The sequence below is a fragment of the Podarcis erhardii genome, assembly GCF_964252035.2.
Source record: "Podarcis erhardii genome assembly, chromosome: 2".
NCBI classification, from domain to species: domain Eukaryota; kingdom Metazoa; phylum Chordata; class Lepidosauria; order Squamata; family Lacertidae; genus Podarcis; species Podarcis erhardii.
In genome coordinates this window covers 39,060,438-39,080,137 of record NC_138498.1, presented here as the reverse complement: position 1 = coordinate 39,080,137, position 19,700 = coordinate 39,060,438, and the positions used below count along the sequence as shown (strand labels likewise).

The 19,700-nt window shown below is 39.3% G+C and overlaps 2 protein-coding genes and 2 long non-coding RNA genes across 5 annotated transcripts in view; 2 read left to right on the top strand and 2 right to left on the bottom strand.

Moving 5' to 3' along the window:
* The window catches only part of LOC309335720, a 164,164-nt gene extending 163,428 nt beyond the window's left edge, over positions 1-736 (bottom strand). For both annotated transcript variants that reach the window (XR_014153658.1, XR_014153659.1), the window contains exon 1: positions 666-736. This is a non-coding gene — a long non-coding RNA (uncharacterized lncRNA). The remainder of the gene's footprint in view (positions 1-665) is intronic.
* Positions 1-1,816, top strand: part of LOC309335559 (myosin-1B) — an 89,367-nt gene extending 87,551 nt beyond the window's left edge. Inside the window, exons 38-40 of the mRNA XM_081850647.1 lie at positions 88-192; positions 687-782; positions 1,526-1,816. Of these exons, the coding sequence (XP_081706773.1) occupies positions 88-192; positions 687-782; positions 1,526-1,678 (354 nt within the window). The 3' untranslated portion in view covers positions 1,679-1,816. The remainder of the gene's footprint in view (positions 1-87; positions 193-686; positions 783-1,525) is intronic.
* Positions 1,817-8,675: 6,859 nt separating this feature from the next.
* LOC309335560 (myosin-4-like) overlaps positions 8,676-19,700 on the top strand; it is a 37,081-nt gene continuing 26,056 nt past the window's right edge. The window contains exons 1-18 of the mRNA XM_081850649.1: positions 8,676-8,710; positions 9,084-9,303; positions 9,950-10,093; positions 10,184-10,340; positions 11,449-11,476; positions 11,700-11,811; positions 12,118-12,210; positions 12,362-12,425; positions 12,524-12,622; positions 12,749-12,852; positions 14,318-14,456; positions 15,209-15,327; positions 15,937-16,086; positions 16,184-16,354; positions 17,326-17,635; positions 18,576-18,649; positions 18,749-18,836; positions 19,353-19,470. Of these exons, the coding sequence (XP_081706775.1) occupies positions 9,097-9,303; positions 9,950-10,093; positions 10,184-10,340; positions 11,449-11,476; positions 11,700-11,811; positions 12,118-12,210; positions 12,362-12,425; positions 12,524-12,622; positions 12,749-12,852; positions 14,318-14,456; positions 15,209-15,327; positions 15,937-16,086; positions 16,184-16,354; positions 17,326-17,635; positions 18,576-18,649; positions 18,749-18,836; positions 19,353-19,470 (2,177 nt within the window). The 5' untranslated portion in view covers positions 8,676-8,710; positions 9,084-9,096. The remainder of the gene's footprint in view (positions 8,711-9,083; positions 9,304-9,949; positions 10,094-10,183; positions 10,341-11,448; positions 11,477-11,699; positions 11,812-12,117; positions 12,211-12,361; positions 12,426-12,523; positions 12,623-12,748; positions 12,853-14,317; positions 14,457-15,208; positions 15,328-15,936; positions 16,087-16,183; positions 16,355-17,325; positions 17,636-18,575; positions 18,650-18,748; positions 18,837-19,352; positions 19,471-19,700) is intronic.
* The window catches only part of LOC309335753, a 48,459-nt gene continuing 42,108 nt past the window's right edge, over positions 13,350-19,700 (bottom strand). Inside the window, exon 3 of the long non-coding RNA XR_014153710.1 lies at positions 13,350-13,751. This is a non-coding gene — a long non-coding RNA (uncharacterized lncRNA). The remainder of the gene's footprint in view (positions 13,752-19,700) is intronic.

Genomic DNA, 19,700 nt, shown 5'->3' with positions numbered 1-19,700 from the left:
TTCCTCATATATCTGTAGTCTTTATACATTTTGAACGTAAAGAATGCAATGGAATGCAAATTCTCCCTTCTTCTGTGCCTTCCTCAGGTACGTGAGCTGGAAGCTGAAGTTGAGAACGAGCAGAAGCGTGGTGCTGATGCTATCAAGGGTGTGCGCAAATATGAGAGACGGGTCAAGGAGCTGACCTACCAGGTGAGGGTGACAAATGTTTTTTCAATAATACAGTGAAAGAAATGCTACTGAAGTTATTGAACACTCAAACTGGAAATGTTTAATAGTAGTGAAATAGAGTGAGAGAAATTCTTTTCAAAAATATTTTCTTCATCAAAGGTTTGTAACGGGGTAAATTACATGAACTCTTTATTTTCCCCTATTACAATATGAGCAGCTCCATCACTTATATCATCATATATCATCACTTATATCATCATAAACATGTCACTGCATTCCCATGCCCTGATATCCCCAACCAACCAAAAATACGGCCAATGCACAGCCCCCTGCCAAAAAAACATTAATAGCTATTCATTTCCTCTTATCAAGCCCTTAACCTCTCTAATCCATGGAATGCTCTCCCACAACACATAGTGCAAGTTTCACTCTAGAAAAATATAATATTTAAGAAAATCAAACTGAGGAATGAATTTTAAATTATATAAGCTCACTTTTTTCTTCCATTTGTTCAGTCTGAGGAAGATCGGAAGAATGTTCTGAGGCTTCAGGATCTGGTGGACAAACTGCAAATGAAAGTGAAAGCTTATAAGAGACAATCTGAAGAAGCTGTAAGTATTGCACTGAAGATGGAACAATGGCTACATTTCAAATAAATCTGATTATATTTACTGTAATGAGTTTCATTAAAATGCCTGTGGGCCAAAGTCCTAAACAGTGGCACATTATCTGATACTGCAGATAAGGAAAGCAAGAATCAAAAGGAAACTGTGAGATGGAAATACTAATTAAGTAATGAACGCAAGAATATTGCATAACACAAATATGGAGAATATCATTTTTTAAAATGAGTTATAATAACAATTTTGACTTATGTGTATCTGTCATATTTTTAATTGGGAGTCTAGACTAGATTTCTCATAATTTTTTCCTTGACAGGCAGAAAATTAAGAACTGAACATTTTCCCAGCATGGAGAAAACTATATGTTGAATCCAGACTTAATTAAACTTAGAGTGGACCCATTGAAATAAATGAAACTTAAATTAGTCATGACTAAGAAGACTCTACAAGATTTCAATGGATCTACTACTTAGGCAGACTTGCTAGCCTGGTTTATATTTTAACACTTGCTAGGATTATAGGGATGATGATGATTAGTGTTAATTTATATCCCACCCATCTGGCTGGGTTTCCATAAACTGGTGCCCACAAACTTGTAACAATAGTTAAATCACATAATCACATAATGAAGAATCAAGACATTAGCATCCTGCTCCCAGTCACCTGGTTATGGTTGAAATAAAAGAGAAGTTGGATTTTTAATAATATGGTTTTCATAATTTTATTCTCAGGAGGAACAATCCAACCTCAACCTCTCCAAATACCGCAAGATTCAGCATGAGCTGGAAGAAGCTGAAGAGAGGGCTGACATTGCAGAGTCACAGGTCAACAAACTGCGGGTGAAATCCCGTGATGCTGGAAAGGCAGTCAAAAGTGAAGAATAAGCATGTATAGAAACTTCAAGGTGACTGAAGAAATACACAAAATGTGAAGCTCTTCATCACTTTGATGTGTAATTATTGTTTGTTCTGTCCTCGGTGTCTAGGAAATAAAGACTGTAGAAACCTTTGCATACATAAAAATGTGCCATCCTTTTTGTGAATCTCACCCTCCTGGTGTTATCTCAAGCTTATCCTCATCTGGTGGGTCTCCAGTGGTGAATAAGATTAAGTGAGCACTTAGACTAAGATTAAGTAGTCAGTTGTGACTGTAGTAGTTATTCTATTCACATATAGCTGTTCTTTTTTTGTGCCTCAGTTTTCTGATTATCAAAACTAAAATGCAAGCACTGTACTTAAGAAGAGCCCAAAGGCCCATCTAGTCTAGCACCCTATTTCCTATGGTGGCCAACCAATTGATTCTGCAAAGTCAACAAGAAAGGCATCAAAATGCAGTAGTTCTCCTTTATTTGTTGCCTCTCAGCAGCTGAGTTTCAGAGGAATCACTGGATATTTTTTCATTTATTTACAATTTTCATATGCTGCCTTTCAGGCCAAAGCTTTCCTAAGGAAGCTTATGAAACATTATTAAAAGCTACAGTTCAAATTTTAAAATACAAATGAAATAATTCAAATACAAGACCAAAGCAACATCAGATTAAAACAGTTTAAAATCAAATTTACAGAATGCAGACTGAAACATTTTTCACTTCCATTTAAGAACAGAGCAAACCTATTTCTTTGGGATAGAGTTCCAAGGGTGTGTGGCCACCATCAAAAAGGCCCTGTCTCTAGGGACCCACTAGTATGAGGGACTTATGGCAAGCCAATGAGCAGGGCCCCAGAGGTTCTACCTGCCCCTTGCAGTTAACTGCAATTGACAAAACGACATAGTATATCCCTGGTGTACAGGTGTTACCTGAGCTTCTGGCTTAGGAAACAAACAAAACAACCCCCCCCCCCAATTAGCATCCCAGACAGGAGTTTCTGCTCTGATTCAGGACTTGTTTTACTGTATGTCCAAAAAGTTATTTTTTGAACATTTAAAGTCCAACCAGTCCAGCAGTATATATACCGTAGTAAGAGGAAAACAGAGTGGGAGGTGGGCAGAGTGTAGCTTTGCCAAAACCTATACAACTTACACTCACTTTACATTAAAAAACTAAATAATAATAATAATAATAAATATGTGATTGCAACCTTACATGAGTTGAGATTCCTGCATTGCAGAGGGTTGGACTAAGATGACCCTCAGGGTGCCTTCCAATTCTATGGTTCTATGATAATGGAGAGCTGGGAAAACCCACCATTCCCTGGTCTACATTTATTTATTTCCCAACCCGAAGCACAGTGGCTTTTCTTTGCTTCCCGGGCTTCCCACAGCCCAGTAAGCATCCTCTGTTTTGCATTATTCTGCCTTTTTGTGCCTGCACCCCTGGAACCAAACACTTCTGTTAAGTGCTGGGCAAACTGTACCTACCTTTCACAACAAAACTAGGTGTAGGGGCTGGTGCAGAAAATTTCCATCTAATTTACTTACCAGTCAATGGTTTATTTTTTTAAGAAACATCCCATTTTACCCACACCACAATTACAAGAGCATAGGCTAGAGAGTGATTCAACACCCTACACTGCAGCACACGCAACCACACAGAGAAAACCGAATGAGATTATGGGATGTGCAGCATGGAACTGTCTCTCTCCTCAAGCCACACAGATTTAAGGGTTCTTAAGAGGAACTCTGGTGAAGGGAAGCTATGGAGAGTGCTTTGCAAAAAGTGGGACATTAGATAAAACAACGATCTGTTCCTGGGCATACAGAAGAACCAACCTTTCCCCTAAAAGGAACAGTACTTACAGATAGCTGTGGAAAACACTGTTCAGCAGCGGACCAAGGAAGGCAGCATGTTTCAGAGATTGAAATCACAGACCAAAGAATCTAGCGGAGCTTATATCAAATGGCACCCTTTACTAAACAAGCTGGCTTCAAATTCCTCTTTCTGTGTGTCTCTCTGCAGTTTGCTGGGGCACTTACTGATGGCTGTTCCCTGCTCTTGTCCTCTGTGTCCCTGGTTTATTCTCTCTGCTGCTCCAGCTCTCCTACTTAGTTCCACGCTCATTTATGCAATGGGTTGTATGCACATACATTTTACTTAGTGTAGTAGGCCCATTGAAATTAATGGAACCCAATTAAACAGTTGGACATTATAAATCCTCTGTGAATCTTCTACACTACAGAGAAATATGGAAGAACTGATTCCCCAAAAGAGATTTCTCCTCAGACTGACCACCCACCCAGTGGCAGCTGGTTCTAATAAGTTCTGACAGGAATTTGCTTTTACTCCATGCAGCCCTTGTTTAGACAGGCCTTTTGGCTCTTTCTCTCTACAGAGGCCTCCAGATATGGTTTTCAAGGCCTGACACTTCCAGATAATTTCCTAGGAAAATGTATCAAAGGCAAACAGTTGAAACACATAAAATTTACTGCTTAGGCTTATGTTGAAAAGAAAGTCAATGTTAAATGAGGAAACTATTGCGAAAAAGGGGTGTAGGATTTGATGCCTCGGCCATAAGAACAGTACACTGCAGTTTTACTAGTCATTCTGTTCCCACAGGAAATCTGGTAAACCAGTTCAGAGGGGGTGGGAGAGAGTGGATTGAAGGTACAGATCCCTGACAGAATTCTTGGCAGTCTCATTAAATTACAGCTGCCAGGATAATTTGGGGAAGCCATGGCAGTTAAATGGGGGCGGAACTAAATATAATTTGTTGCTGCGGGTTTATTCAAACTGATAAAAGTTAGAAGCCACATTTCTTCCACACGGAGAGCATACCCTCCAACATTTCTCCGCTGAAAATAGGGACGTCCCATTTCATAATGATAATTTTACTACAGTATTTATACGCCACACATCCACTCTGGGCAGCTTCCAACATATATAAAAACATAATAAAACATTAAACAAAGCTTCCCAATACAGGATTGCCCTCAGACAGCTTGGGGGTCGGATAACTTCATACCCTCCAGCATTTCTTCAATGAAAGTAGAGACATCCTAAGGAAAAGTGGGACATTCCAGGATCAAATCAGAAACTGGGATGGCTTCTCTAAATCAGAGACATCCCTGGAAAATAGGGACACTTGGGGGGTCTGGGAAAGCCTACATATTTAACAGGTTGTATGAAAGTTATAAACTCAGGTATAGCATTTCCCATTATGGATTCAACAACCTAGCCTGGGCCACTAACACCTTCTGAGAGTGACAGAACTATCTGCTGATCTCAGCATCCGATAGGGTCTTTAGGAAATGGGGTAGTGGTGTTTCAAATATTTGGGGCCTACGTCATTTAAATGGAGCAACTTGAATTGGGCCCTGAAATGAAGTTTAAAAACAGGGGTTATAGGAGATCTAAAGGGAACCCCAGTCAGTAATCTGGCAGCTGCATTTTGGACCAGTTGACGTTTCCAAAGTCATCTTCAAGGGCAGCCCCATGTAAAGGACATTGCAATAATTCAATTTGAAATTTATCAGAGCATGGAGTACAGTAGCTAAGTCATTTCAAGTTCACAATGAGATGCAGCTGGAACTGGAAATAGGCACTCCTTGCCACTGAGACCACGTGAGCCTCTAGTGACAATGTTGGATCTTAGGAGTGTTGGAACAGAGAACACATCTATCTTTTCAGAATTCAGCTTCAATTTGTTGGCCCAAATCCAACCCATCACTGCTTCCAAACACTTGTTTAGCACCTCAGCCATCTCTCCTGATTCAGATGGAACTGAGAGATAGAGCTTCACTCCAAAGTCACAGTGGTTTCATACTGGTGTTACATAGCATGAGGGACAAGATGGAACCCTTCAGAATACCACAGGAAAGTTCCCATGATATCATACAGTAATCCCTGGCCCATAATTACCGTACTTTTCGGTGTATAAGATTAGGGATTTTTAAACTAAAAATAATGTTAAAAAGGGGGTAGTCTTATACACAGGAGCAATCTCTCCCCCCCCCCATTTTCTTAATTTTGAGTCCCCCAAAATAGGAGGTGTCTTATAGAGGGAAAACAGTCATAGAGATAGGAGCAAAACCATGGAAGAACAATGCCCTAAACCCCCATTTCCCTGAGCCAATCCCCAAAAGCTGCCAAGCGTTCAAGGAGAATGAGCAGGGTTGCGCTCCCCCATCTCTCTCCTGACAAATGTCATCAACCAGGATGACCAGGACAATTTTAGTGCCATGACTGGTCCTGAAGCTGAATTGAAACCGAGCTGATATTCAGTCTCCTCCAAACATTCCTGAAACTGAACTGCTGCCACATTCTTGAGTAGGGCCACAGGACAATAGTTATTTAACAGTTCCAGGTCCAGGGAGGTTCTCTTAAGGAGGTAATGCAGCACTGCCTTCTTCAAGGTCTAAGCAGTGATTCTGAAACATACTAAAGAGTAGCAGAAAGGACCCAAATGCTTGAGATGCATGTGTGTGTGTGTGTGTGTGATGTGCCTTTTACTCTGAACAATAGACATCAGAGCAAATTTCACTGCCACCACAAAATTCCTTAGGGGATTTGTATATCAATAATGCAGCAGGAATTTTAAGCTGTCTGGAACCACTTGAATTAACTCAGTTCTATAAGTTTTTGATCTGGCAAAGCAGCACTGTGCAGCAATGACAACGAAACATTATTGCATATAGCATTTTGCTGGCAGTGTGAACCCGAGAATCTCTCAGCATCACAGCAGTCTAGGTTACTCCACTATGACTAGATGGCACACAGTGGTTCTCTGTAGGCCCAGCCCACCAATTAGGCATGGGGAAGTGACCACCTCAAGCTGTAGGCTCAGGACAAGCTCAGTTGGAAGGCACAGCAGATCTGTTCCTATCACCACACACTGTGTGCCACCACTGTCCGCATCCCTCCAGGAAGAGGAAGGCACAGCCCTAGGAGAGACGCTGACTGAAAAGGCACTCAAACCTCTCCTTCTCTAAAACATTCCAGACTACAGTATTACCTGCCAAGCCTTTTGTTCAAAATTCCACACAGGGGGCTTATTGTGTATTGAGCTTCTTTATAAGTGGCATGCTTTTTCTTGCAGATGCTTGACCTTTGTGTTGTTAATAGAGGACTAGATTTAAGAATTTTGTTGTGCCAATCAAGGTATTGCCACTATTGTTGCTCCTCACACATTGTTTTTTGTTTAAAACAAACAAACAAAGAAACATATGCACAGACCTTGCAAAGGGCGTATTCACTCTCTAGCTTCTATTCAATTCTCAGCTCCTATCCTTCTTAGCCTCCCTAAGGGTGCTGAGCTTTTTGCAGGCCATTTTATTAGCCGCCACCCCCAAACCCCATGTGAAATTGTGGCAGGTCGGATTGGTCCTGCTTGAGATCTTACATGACTCTATGAGAATTCAGCCAGTATGTGACACCCGCCTCTGCATCCACAACCACGCGTATTTAGAAGGAAATAAGTTCTGTGCTCTTCTATTGGCTCCAGATATTATTATTAGCTTGGAATATGATCATGTCTTCTGGGGCTTATTGGTATCTAAGGAGGAGTGCAATAATGGTATTAACAAGGTCCGGAAGGGTTCTTTTCATTAGACATGAAGTGACTTTCTCTTGTACAGTTCTGAGGGAATCAGTATGGGGAATCTTGAAGAACTGCTTTAACCTTGAGGAAATGAACTGACAGCTGACAGTAATGGAGAGGTAACACTTGTTTGTGAAAGAATGTGGCTGCTGATTCCTCTGATGTTACGCATTTTACTTTGAAGTTTCAGATTTGGAGTTCTCTAAAATCTCTATTTAAAAAAAATAAATCAAAAATATTCTGAGAGATAATATCGACCCAGCCCAATTTACTGTTGTATTAACCAAGCTTAATAATGTGCTTAAAATGCAAACCGGTTTCAAACGTTTGTAAGAGCATATTCTAAAATTGTAAACTAGCATCCTATCTGTGTGGGTGAAGGGATTTCAGAAGGTTAGAGAATTGATTTGCTCTCTTGCTTTTGAGTAGACACTGCTAATTTAATATGAATTGAGAAAATTAATTCCCCTTGGACCTCTTAACAAGCCATTTCTTGCTTGAGTGATGTTCCATTGGAATATACAGATTTTTCCCTATTTGAGACATCACTACAAACCTTCTAGACTAGAGTTTTCTGCATTAGGTATGGAAGCTGGCAGTGGGTGATATAATGTCAGAGGAGGAAAAGAAATTTCTGACCAGCTGACTCCTTGTAACCTTTAGCTAATCATGTCCCTCCCTTAATTAACAGAAAGAGCATGTGAGATCAGGTCTTCAACACATTTGCAACTAAAGAATAAATTATTAATTCACCAAAAATAGAGGCCTAGAATGCTGCGTTGGCAGATGGCTGTGTATAAAGGCTGTAAGGCCCAAGGCTCCTTGATTCTTCTCTAGTTCACTATCTCAAGGTAAGTCACAGTCTTTGCTGTGTTCTAAGGAAGCCAAAATGTTTGCCCTTGTTCAAGGCTTTATGTGACTGCTTCTCCAGATATCCTAATATAATGCTGAGTGTCAATAGCATTAATACAGTTGTGGTTACAGTTGCAGGAATGTACATTAATTGTCCTTTCCATCAATGCCATTTTACAGATTTGTTATTGTTCCAAATTCCTCAGATGCAAACTTTAAAAAAATCCGACATGCCAAAAGAAATGCAGATAAAGTGAATATATAATATGTTTCATAATTAATAATTTATTTGTTTAAGAGTATGCTTATTAGTGATAGTAGGGGATAAATGCAAGAACAAGTCTGTATTTGAATACAAGTGTTCTTGCTCCTAGGTGGCAATATTAGTAAGAAATAGTAAATAATTTTATTTGCTGTAAAATGCAGTTTTTTCAGTTATGCCCTTTATTGCAAATTCACTGTTTTGGATTAAAATATCAAGGAAATTCAGCTATATACCAAGTCCATGCTATTTTTCGGATTAATTTCTTTACTTCTTTCTGTTCACATTCAAAAGATTCAGATCTTAATCTGCCTTCTTAGTGACTGAAGGTAAGAACCATTTCATTTTAAATTCAGCATGCATGAATGGTTACAATACAAATAACCAGTATATTTAAATAAGGTGCACAGTACTGCACAGAACAAACTAAAGCAGAATAAATCCACCACTATTGCACTATTGTTGTCAAGAAGATGTTACAGAATACATCCACAATACAACATCAGTCTGGGGAGGGCCAGAATCTCCTGCTCTTTTAACATTCACAAATGCATATTTTCTTAGTGTGGGACCATAATAAGGAGAATGTAAATGTTGGAACATGACCAATAGTCAGAAATACTGGTGTTATCACTGTCAGTTTCGTTGAGCACATAAATACTGTGGGTGCAATTATACCTTAAACTTCTTTCATTCCTTCAGCCAATCTATAATAATGACCTCAGACTCTGAAATGGCTGTATTTGGAGAGGCGGCTCCTTTTCTCCGGAAACCGGAGAAGGAGAGAATTGAGGCTCAGAATCGTCCATTTGATGCTAAAGCAGCCTGCTTTGTGACAGATGACAAAGAAATGTACGTCAAAGGCACTATACTGAGTAGAGAGCCGGGGAAAATCACTGTCAAAATTGAGCAAGATGACCGTGTAAGTAGGAATTTAACCTACCTGTTTCACTGAATGGTTCTTGGTTACCTAGTTCAAGGTTGGCCAGCTTCTGCAGTCTAGGGTACCACTTTATTTTTCCAGAAAGTGGTCTGGAGACTGGGAGTAGTCAACCATTAAAATATTGGCACTATCTAACCATAAACGCTTGGGAATTATGAAGCAAATATGCTATGTCCTAGTATTACATGCCAACATGTATAGCGCCACAACACACACAAAACTCAAAAGAGATGTTTAACATTAATTTTGCTGAGATGAAAGATAAGGAGTTTTGTGAATCTTTTTAACCCTCCCTCCATTCTAGTGGTTTTCAAGTAAGCTTTTAAATTCAGGACAGTATTTGTTGTTGGGTCATGTCTCTGCTGCTTCAGGAACCATTTTAATATTATTATTTTTATGAAATCAACCTAAGTTGGAGTTCATTTAGCACTCCCTCAAAAATATCTTTCAACCACCAAAATGTTCAGCACTAAACATTAAAATGTGGGGTCCCTACTGGAAATTTATAAATATTAGGATCAAGGTAATACAATCCCAGAGACCTCTAGTTGAAAATAATGGCCTACTTTCAAAATACTTACCTCTCCCATATTTGTTCATCTTCTCTATAACCCTTTTCTCCCAGACTGTGACAGTTAAGGAAGATCAGGTTTTTGCCATGAATCCTCCCAAATTTGATAAAATTGAGGACATGGTTATGATGACCCATCTCCACGAGCCTGCTGTCTTGTACAACCTCAAAGAGCGTTATGCTTCTTGGATGATCTATGTAAGTTGAAACTGAATCTGAAGCCTAGTTTGTTTCTTTTTCAATCCATCAACTACGTACCATGATATGCATTGTCTCCTTTTTCTTCAGACCTACTCAGGTCTCTTCTGTGTCACTGTCAACCCTTACAAGTGGCTGCCGGTATATAACCCAGAAGTAGTGTCTGGTTACAGGGGCAAAAAACGGCAAGAGGCACCTCCTCATATCTTCTCTATCTCTGACAATGCCTATCAGTTTATGTTAACTGGTGAGTACTCAGAAGTTAGTGTGCAACTAGAGTGCAAAGTTCAAACCTACACATTACAGAAATATTTGAGGCATAGAAGTTTTAACAAATTACATGCACCACAACCCTCATTTTGGAGGGATATACATCCATGTAGTCTTCTTAGCATGAGCAGTAGGACCCATTTGCCAGCATCTCTTCCAACTATCAGTGTCCATCTCCTCAGCCATTTGTTTCACCTTCCTTTTAGAGGTGAGGCTAAACAGGTAAAATTCTGTCTGAGAAGATGGAGATTGATAGTTGAGAGTGAAGGAGAGATGCTGGTTGGATGAAGCTGTCCCACCCTTACCGAAGAACAAGAGGACTGAGCTTCAAGCATTTCAAAAGGAGCAAGAGAAATGGTTCACATTCCTTCACAATTCCTCCTATGCAAATTGCTTCTTCGGCATAATATCAGAAGTCAGATAAGAGGGTTTGCCTAACCAGCATAGGTACTTTTTGGGAGAGGTGCTTTAAGACATTTATCTAGTTATTTGAAGTAGGATCTTGGGTGGAAAGCTAGTGCTATAAGCTCATTGGCAGGGAAAGGTCTTCTTTTCTCCAGTTCCTGCCAACTTTCCAAAAGCAGTCAAGGTGAAGAAATTATTAGATATGGCACATGGGAGATGAGGTTGCAAGGTTCACGTTTCTATCCCATGTCCTCTAACGCCCGCTTTCTGACACTCAACTCCTCACCTTCCAGCATCCCCATACCTGAAACACTCTCTACTATAAGAAATTGGAAGAGGGTGACAAGATCCCATTCTGAAGTGATCCTCTTACATATACATAGCACAGTTTATCCATAGCATGTTTTCAGCTGATTAATCTGTAAGAAGGAGACGGACTGTAGTTCAGTGGCAGGGTACAAGTTTTGCAAGCAGATGGTCAATGTTCAGTCCTTAGCATCTCTACTTGGGGCTGCAAAAGTTCCCTATCTGAAATGCTGAGAACCACTGCTGGTCAGTTTTTATCAGTAATGAGCTTTATGAACCCTAGATCTGTCTCTTCCTAAGCAGAATCCTCAGATCAGCCCTTATAGAGTTTGACTAGAAAGAGAACTGACTGGTATCTCCTTTTTACCTTTCAGACCGCGAAAACCAGTCAGTCCTGATTACGTGAGTATTTTTCCCCCCCAGAATAGCTAATGTTGTAGGAGTGGATAATACAGTCATTGGATGTTTCCACACTTCAAGTTGTTTACAAAACAAAATTGAATATGGAAACAGACGTATTTAATTACTGGCAAACAAGCCAAGGAGGAAAAAAGGAGGGGGCTGTAATCACCACAATAAGAAAGAAAGACTAAGATACTAAGTTTGGACTCCTTTGTTCCAACAGTGGAGAATCCGGTGCAGGAAAAACTGTGAACACCAAGCGCGTCATCCAGTACTTTGCGACAATTGCAGTTGCTGGGGACAAGAAGAAGGAACCTCAACCGGGTAAAATGAAGGTTTGTGATACTGATAAAGTTTTCAATGGCTATTTCATACTGCTGTTATTCTGGAAATATCAGTAATGCACCCCAACTTTAGCAGATGTAAAAATCAAAATTAGCTGAAGACACACAGAGAGAAATGTAAGCGACTTAAATTAACCTTTTCTTTGATCCACCCCTACTGCATCCCTTCTCTTGAAGGGAGATGTCATTTTAAAGTTTTGTGTAGTTTAACAGAATGCTTAAAGCTGCCATAATGATCTGTGCTCTTCAATGCTTTCAAAGCACAATTTCACAGGAAATTTCTCATGTTATAATTAGGGCACCCTGGAGGATCAAATCATCCAGGCTAACCCTCTACTGGAAGCCTTTGGCAATGCCAAGACTGTGAGAAATGACAACTCTTCACGTTTTGTAAGTTCTGACCATTTATGTATGTATGTATTTATGTATGTATGTATGATTTGCTCAGTTGTGCAGAAAATATGCATGTTATAAATTAAATATGTGTTCACTTCCTACCAAATTTGCAAGAGAAGACTTATACCAATGTTCAATTCACCAGGGCAAATTTATCAGAATTCATTTTGGGACCACAGGAAAGCTGGCATCTGCAGACATTGAAACCTGTGAGTGGCTGCTCCATTTCTACTTGAAAAATAAAGCACAGTATTACAAAGAACACCCTGGATTTTGCTTATTTGTTTTTATATTCAAATTCTCACAGATCTTCTGGAGAAATCTAGAGTGACATTTCAGCTCTCTGCTGAGAGGAGCTACCACATATTTTACCAGATAATGTCAAATAAGAAACCAGAGTTGATTGGTAAGAGGAAGCAACATGGAAATCCATTTTCTTCATTCATTCAAGCTATTCAAAAGGAAACCAACATAGTTTCTTTCTCTCTCTCTCTCTCTCTCTCTCTCTCTCTCTCTCTCTTTTTGCTTGCAGACCTTATGCTCATTTCCACCAATCCCTATGATTTCCCATTTGTGAGTCAGGGGGAACTCACTGTGGCCAGCATAGATGATGCAGAAGAGCTATTAGCAACTGATGTAAGTCTCCCTGAGGGTGTTTGAAAATGATCATTTTATAGTGCCCTAAATGCACATTTGTTTCTCAGTTGATGAGGGAGTTCCAGATATCTTTCCCCAAAGAAAGGTTCCTAATACAGAGTGATTGCATTTGCCCAGCAGTCTAATTAGCAGGTGTATTGAAGCAGTGCTATGTGAAATCTGGTTCTGTGTGGTTATGAGCACTTATTGAAAGTTTGCACTGGGACAAAACGAGTTACAAATTCATTATTTGCCCAGTTTTCCAGAAACATGAAGTACCCAGAAAGATAAGTACCAGAGTAGTCTATGAAAGTGTTTTAAATTTGTCGTGGCTAAGCTTTACATTTCACGGTAAGAATTTATTACGCAAATTAAGACATTTCTGAAGATACACAGCAAAAATAATTATTGATTTGGTTTATCAGAGCTACTGACAGTGCTGCTGATCACATCTTAGGCAGAGCAAACTGTGGCTTCTGTGACACAATAGTGGGCAGTCTTACAGTGTCCTATAAGTTTCCTTTGTCAGTCTGAGCAACTTTCGTGACAAGGGCAAGATCTTCCAAAACATTCTGTGAGCATACATCAAAATATCTCAGTTGCTACCAATAACTGCAGTTGAGATCAGAATATTAAATCTTTTTTAAGAGTTCCTGGTTATTTTTCTATGCATAAGAGATTGTAATTGGATAGTTAGTCACCTGCATCCTAACACAAACTGCATCACTGTTTAATCAATTACAGAAGATAATGGTTGGGATATAGGAGTCTGTAAAATTACAGAGGGCTTTTGCATCCCCAAGTGGTACGGGATGGTCATTGCTGCTAGAGAACAGAATTCACAAGAGTTCACCTTCATTTCCTTTGGAGTGGTGAGGAGAGCTTTAGCTGATTTCACCCTGTAAAAAAAAAGAAGAAGAAAAAAGATTGAGTTTAATCTGAACAGTAAGTTTCTTGAAAATACATTAGAGGGGATGGAAGCACATAGACCAAAATAACCTTGTTGTTATTAACACTGCTTGTAGATCATAGACACGCCTGTAAAGCTCAGAATGCTATTATGCAAGACAAAAAACTAGGAATGGCAGATCACATTGCATAGGGCAAGAAGGGTAATGGTGGGATCTCTGTTCTATGGAAAACTGGAATAAAGTGTGTCCATTATTTCAGGTCAGCTTTGTCAATTTGGGTAAGTGATGGTATCTTATAGGAAATGACATGAAATATTTCTTCCCTGAAAAAAACAGCACTCACTTAGATGTGTGGGTGGCCTTTAACTTTTCCACTTGCAGAATCCACTAATCCACTATGGCATTGTTAATCGTTATTGGTAGGTAGGAGTGCTTCTGTCTCCTTTGTATGAATTAAGTGCTCTTCATTTTTTATTTTTGCTTTCAAATGCTATCTACTGTTGGAGACTTCCACAAACTTAGCCTCTGTATATTTTACTTGTTACTCACTGCAGAGTGCCATTGACATCCTGGGCTTCACTGCTGAAGAGAGGGTTGGAATCTATAAGCTGACAGGGGCAGTGATGCATTATGGGAACTTGAAATTCAAACAGAAGCAGCGGGAGGAGCAAGCAGAGCCAGATGGTACTGAAGGTAAATGTTATATGGTACATTGTCCTCAAGTCTGCATTATATGTGTTGGCTGTGCTGTGGCCAGCTTTTTCTTTTTCTTTTTTTTTTTTACAATTCCCAATTCAATCTTTATTATTTTTAAAAAATATACATTTATACAACACTCTCTGTTTTTGTTTGTAACAAAAAAGAAAATGATGGCAACTGAAGCAAAGATACTTTTTATACCTCACAATACACATGACACTACCATTTATAGAACGAAAGAAAAAAGAAATAAAGAAAGAGAAAAGAAAAAGAAGAAAAATAAAGAAGAAAAAGCAGTTGAGATTTTTAAAAAAAGACTTCCAAACATTGTCATTGTACGTTATCTGTTAAATACACTTTTACTGCACAGTTACGTTTTTCTTCTATTTTTTATCGTATCTCTATGTAGATTGTCAATTACATTTATATACTACAAGGCTCAGTCTAGGTCTGCCAGGAGATTACCCCTTATACCGTGGTGGCCAGTTTTTTCTGATGACCAGATTGTATGTAAAAGCATGTTCCCAAAGTTCTGCTCCACACTTTTAACAAAAATGTACAATGACTGGATGAAAATATTAAAGCCAATTGCATCCTATATGGGTATTATATAAAGTCACCATCTCTACAGACAACTGGACAGCTTTTTTGTGGGTGTAACATGGAGTTTCTGAATGCTGTTGATGACTCCAGAGCTGATGGTATAGAGTTAATATTTGTTTTTGTTTTCATTTACTTATATCTAGTGGCTGACAAAGCAGGCTACTTAATGGGCCTAAACTCTGCAGATTTGCTTAAAGGTTTGTGCTACCCACGAGTGAAAGTTGGAAATGAATATGTGACTAAAGGACAAAATGTTCAGCAGGTACATTTTCATTGTGATATTTGCTTTTAAACTAGCAGTTTTGTCCTGAAGTATTTTATATATGTAAATGTATGCATTAAATTGATTGTAGGCACACCGCAGGCCTTAGTAGGACCCTTGGGGAATGTAACAATATATCAAACCTTAATAAACTTGAAACAATATATTTGGAAAAAACAGAACAATTATAAAGCACTATAAAAAACAATGCATGTCCAAAACAGGAGCAGATTCCAAAAGACCCACAGTGAAATCTGAAAAGAAAAATGAAAATGTCTCCAGAACAAACTAGCCCCAAGCTTCTTAACACCTGAAAGGCAAAATTGAGTGGTTCTTCCAAACATTTGTACAGGGGAGTTTTACAGTGAGAACATTACAATGGAGAATGCGCTGTCCTTTGTGCCAGTCAACCTCATATCAAACAATGCTAGCGGTGGGAGCATGATCTTGCTTGATGAGCAGAGCACTCAGGGAGTACTCATATAGGAAAGATTTCCTGACATTCAAGCCATTTATGGCTTTTAAGGACAAGAATAGCACATGAAAATTAATTGGAAGCAAGTACAGCTCTTTTTTTTAATAGAAATTCTCCACTTCTCATTGGGATAGGTGTACAATTCTGTGGGTGCACTCGCAAAATCTGTCTACGAGAAGATGTTCCTGTGGATGGTGACACGCATTAACCAGCAGCTGGACACCAAACAGCAAAGGCAGCATTTCATAGGGGTGCTGGACATTGCTGGCTTTGAGATCTTCGATGTAAGTGAACATTAATCCTACACAACAAAATAAAAAAAACCTTTCAAAATGTCCATGCTCATTTAAAAATACAAAAACTATTATTTTGCTTGTAAAGTACAACAGCCTGGAGCAGCTGTGCATCAACTTCACCAACGAGAAACTGCAACAGTTTTTCAACCATCACATGTTTGTGCTGGAGCAAGAGGAGTACAAGAAAGAAGGAATCGATTGGGAGTTCATTGACTTTGGAATGGACCTGGCTGCCTGCATTGAACTCATTGAGAAGGTAAGAGGTGCTTCCTGTTTTAACTCTCAGCATTTCTTGGCAAAAGGCCTGCAATTAAATGAATTTCTGTACTTGAGCAGTTCAACCTATAATTCTGACTTACTACTTAAACAGTTGTTCCTTTGTGGTATTTTTATCCCATACTAAACAAGGTGAGAGGGTGAACCATGCCATCACAAATGATGAGATGGGAATGAAAGAGTCAATAGAAAGCAAGGCAAATGGGACAGGTGGCCATGAAGGGCTGAGGATCTGAGAAGAACATTGCAGGGCCTAGACAAGTAGTAGATCATGGAAGAGCATGAAGATGAGGCACACCTGTATACTGCACACCTGCGTGGCCTGATTCTATTCGACAAGGAATTTTCAGAGAGAGGAAGCTGATACAGGGACACAAACAAGTTGCAGTGAAACACAGTGAGAAGATTCAGTAAGGCTAACTGGGCCCAGGATATTAAATAAATTGAGCAGGGGCTAGGCTTAGCTCATTTCTTGGAAAGCTCTGATGATCATGATCATAATGACGATCATGAAAGTGGTATCGATTGGAGGGTGCCTTTGGTTTAATGTATTCAGTATAACCTATCTCTCCAACAGGTTTTTCGAGGCAGTTTACAAACGTGTCACATTTTGCACTCCCAGTGGTCCTGCTGCGTAGGTTAGATTGAATTATAGTAGCAAGCATTTGAACCCAACAGTGTATCTGTTGCATCACACATGACTCCATCCACTTCTCATATTTGGTGCTTTCATGACAGCAAAAACTGATTTGCAACAGAAACTGTTGGTTTTGAATCAGTAAAAAATAATAATGCCTTGTGTCATTTAATGTCAATGTATAGTTATTAACTTTACATTCAGAGGCAATAGCAATGCTCCAGAATAGTACTTGTGATGCAGAACAGCGATGCATTGTACAGTCCACTGAACAATGTCTGTTTCTCTGCATCTGCTCTTCTTGTTCCCTCCAGCCAATGGGCATTTTCTCCATCCTAGAAGAAGAGTGCATGTTCCCCAAGGCAACAGACACATCTTTCAAGAACAAGCTCTATGACCAGCATCTTGGCAAAAGCAACAACTTCCAGAAACCCAAGCCTGTCAAAGGCAAGGCTGAGGCCCACTTCTCCCTGGTCCATTATGCTGGCACTGTGGACTACAACATCAGTGGGTGGCTGGACAAGAACAAGGACCCCTTGAATGAAACAATTGTAGGACTGTATCAGAAATCATCCCTGAAATTGTTGTCCTTCCTTTATTCCAACTATGCTGGTACAGATGCAGGTAAGCACAGTTTCTGAAAAGCGTAGATCTGTTTAACATCTTTTGCTTCTTGTTTGCCTCTGTTTGAATCTCTTGATTCAGCCATTCTGATAGGGAATCAGAAGAATTGCTTTGCCTGGGTCCATGTGTCCACATAGCCACACAGAAGCCACATACGTAGCTCCCGTTCATAGCCCAGGCTGACAACCTGCTCATCTAATTTAGGGAATTTTAAGGTCAGATGAGACCTCCAGGTATAGGGCGAAATATAAATTCAATAAATTATAATAATAAATAATATGTAGGGGAAGAGAAACTCAGTAAGTTTTGGGGATACTGATTCTTGCAGTTCTGGTAAGACACTAAAGAACCAAAACAAAAGTTCTCTTGCAAACTTAGTTTTAAATTGAACTAAAAGGGAAAAGACTACTTTGGATTTCTGTACCCATCAGGGAAAAAGGCAGGGTATAAATAATAATAATAATAATAATAATAATAATAATAATAATAATAATAATAATAATATCTACACCAGAGGTCAGGTTTGCTGCCACTGTTTGTTGTGTCATTGAATTCAATTATCATAGATACTATCTCCAATCCAGAGAAAGTTTGTTATCCCATTATAATCACTGGGGCTTAAATTGTGACAAGCTAGTTCTACTGATTTCACTGGTATTTACATGTTACTCTTACATACAACTACTTCTCCTGGATTGCGTCCAAAAACAGGAACCTCACTGACTTAGCAGTCATTTATTCTGAATACATGGATCATGGATCCTTTATCTTACCGTGATCTGGTGCTCTTTTCCAAGGTATATACTACCTCAACTCTTTCCCATCCATCACAGAGCTAGCTGAATGAATATGTGTTTGTATGCTATTTAATATCTCAAGGGACAGGGAGGATTCTAGTTAACAGTACAGCATCTCACATGGCTGCTGTTTTGTTTGAAAGGTGACAGCGGTGGCAGCAAGAAAGGTGCCAAGAAGAAGGGTGGCTCTTTCCAGACAGTATCCGCTGTATTCAGAGTATGTGGCACTTCTTTCAGCTCTCCCCTTTATAGTATAGATTAACATGGGAAACAGACCTGTGTGCATTTAGAACCCATTTCTTTTCTTCTGATACAGGAGAATTTAAACAAGCTGATGACCAATCTGAGAAGCACTCATCCTCACTTTGTGCGCTGTCTAATTCCTAATGAGACTAAGACACCCGGTGAGTTACTGTGTCTCGTTGTGTTGAATCATTCCCCTATCTGAAGTTGGTAAAATTGCTTTATTGTGAATAATTTAATGATCAGGCAAACTATATGCCTCTTAATGGCTACAAGATCTCCTTGCTCAGTTCATTTTCCCCCAAACATCAGTCTCCCAAGCAAATGTGCCACTTTGATATAAGGCACTTAAGAGCTAAGTTTATTAAGTAGTATCAAAAAGCTTTCAAATTCCCAAGTTTAAACTGTAGATTCCTGCCAAGATTATAAATCTGGCCTTTATTTTATTAATTACATTTCTATACTGCCCTTCAGCTGAGGATCACAGGGCAGTTTACAGTATAAAAACACAAAAATACATAACATAGTGGCAAACATAAACAATATTCCCCAATATTTTAGTTAAGTTCTTACGATTTGTACAACCATGTCAGGTGACCCATATTTCATGAAATGATGACTCTACCTGTAAGTTTGACATTCATTCTTAATTTCCCCTTTCTCCTTTGGTTTTAAAGGTGAAATGGACCATCACCTGGTGATGCACCAGCTGCGGTGTAACGGGGTACTGGAAGGTATTCGGATCTGTAGGAAAGGCTTCCCCAGCAGAATCATCTATGCTGACTTTAAGCAACGGTACACTTTCCTCTAACAATATAAAAAGGCTACTTTTTTTGCAATTGCTGAAGTTGATATTTCATAAATATATTCTTTTGTATAGGCCGTTTCAGCACCTAGTCAGAAAGACCCAGAATTTAGTCAATAACTGCAGAGTCTTGAAAGGAGAGATTGTATAGTTTCATTTTTGTTCCTGAACTATTTGGCCCCCTAGTTATTGCTGAAAAGAGAGTAGAAACAAACTGATA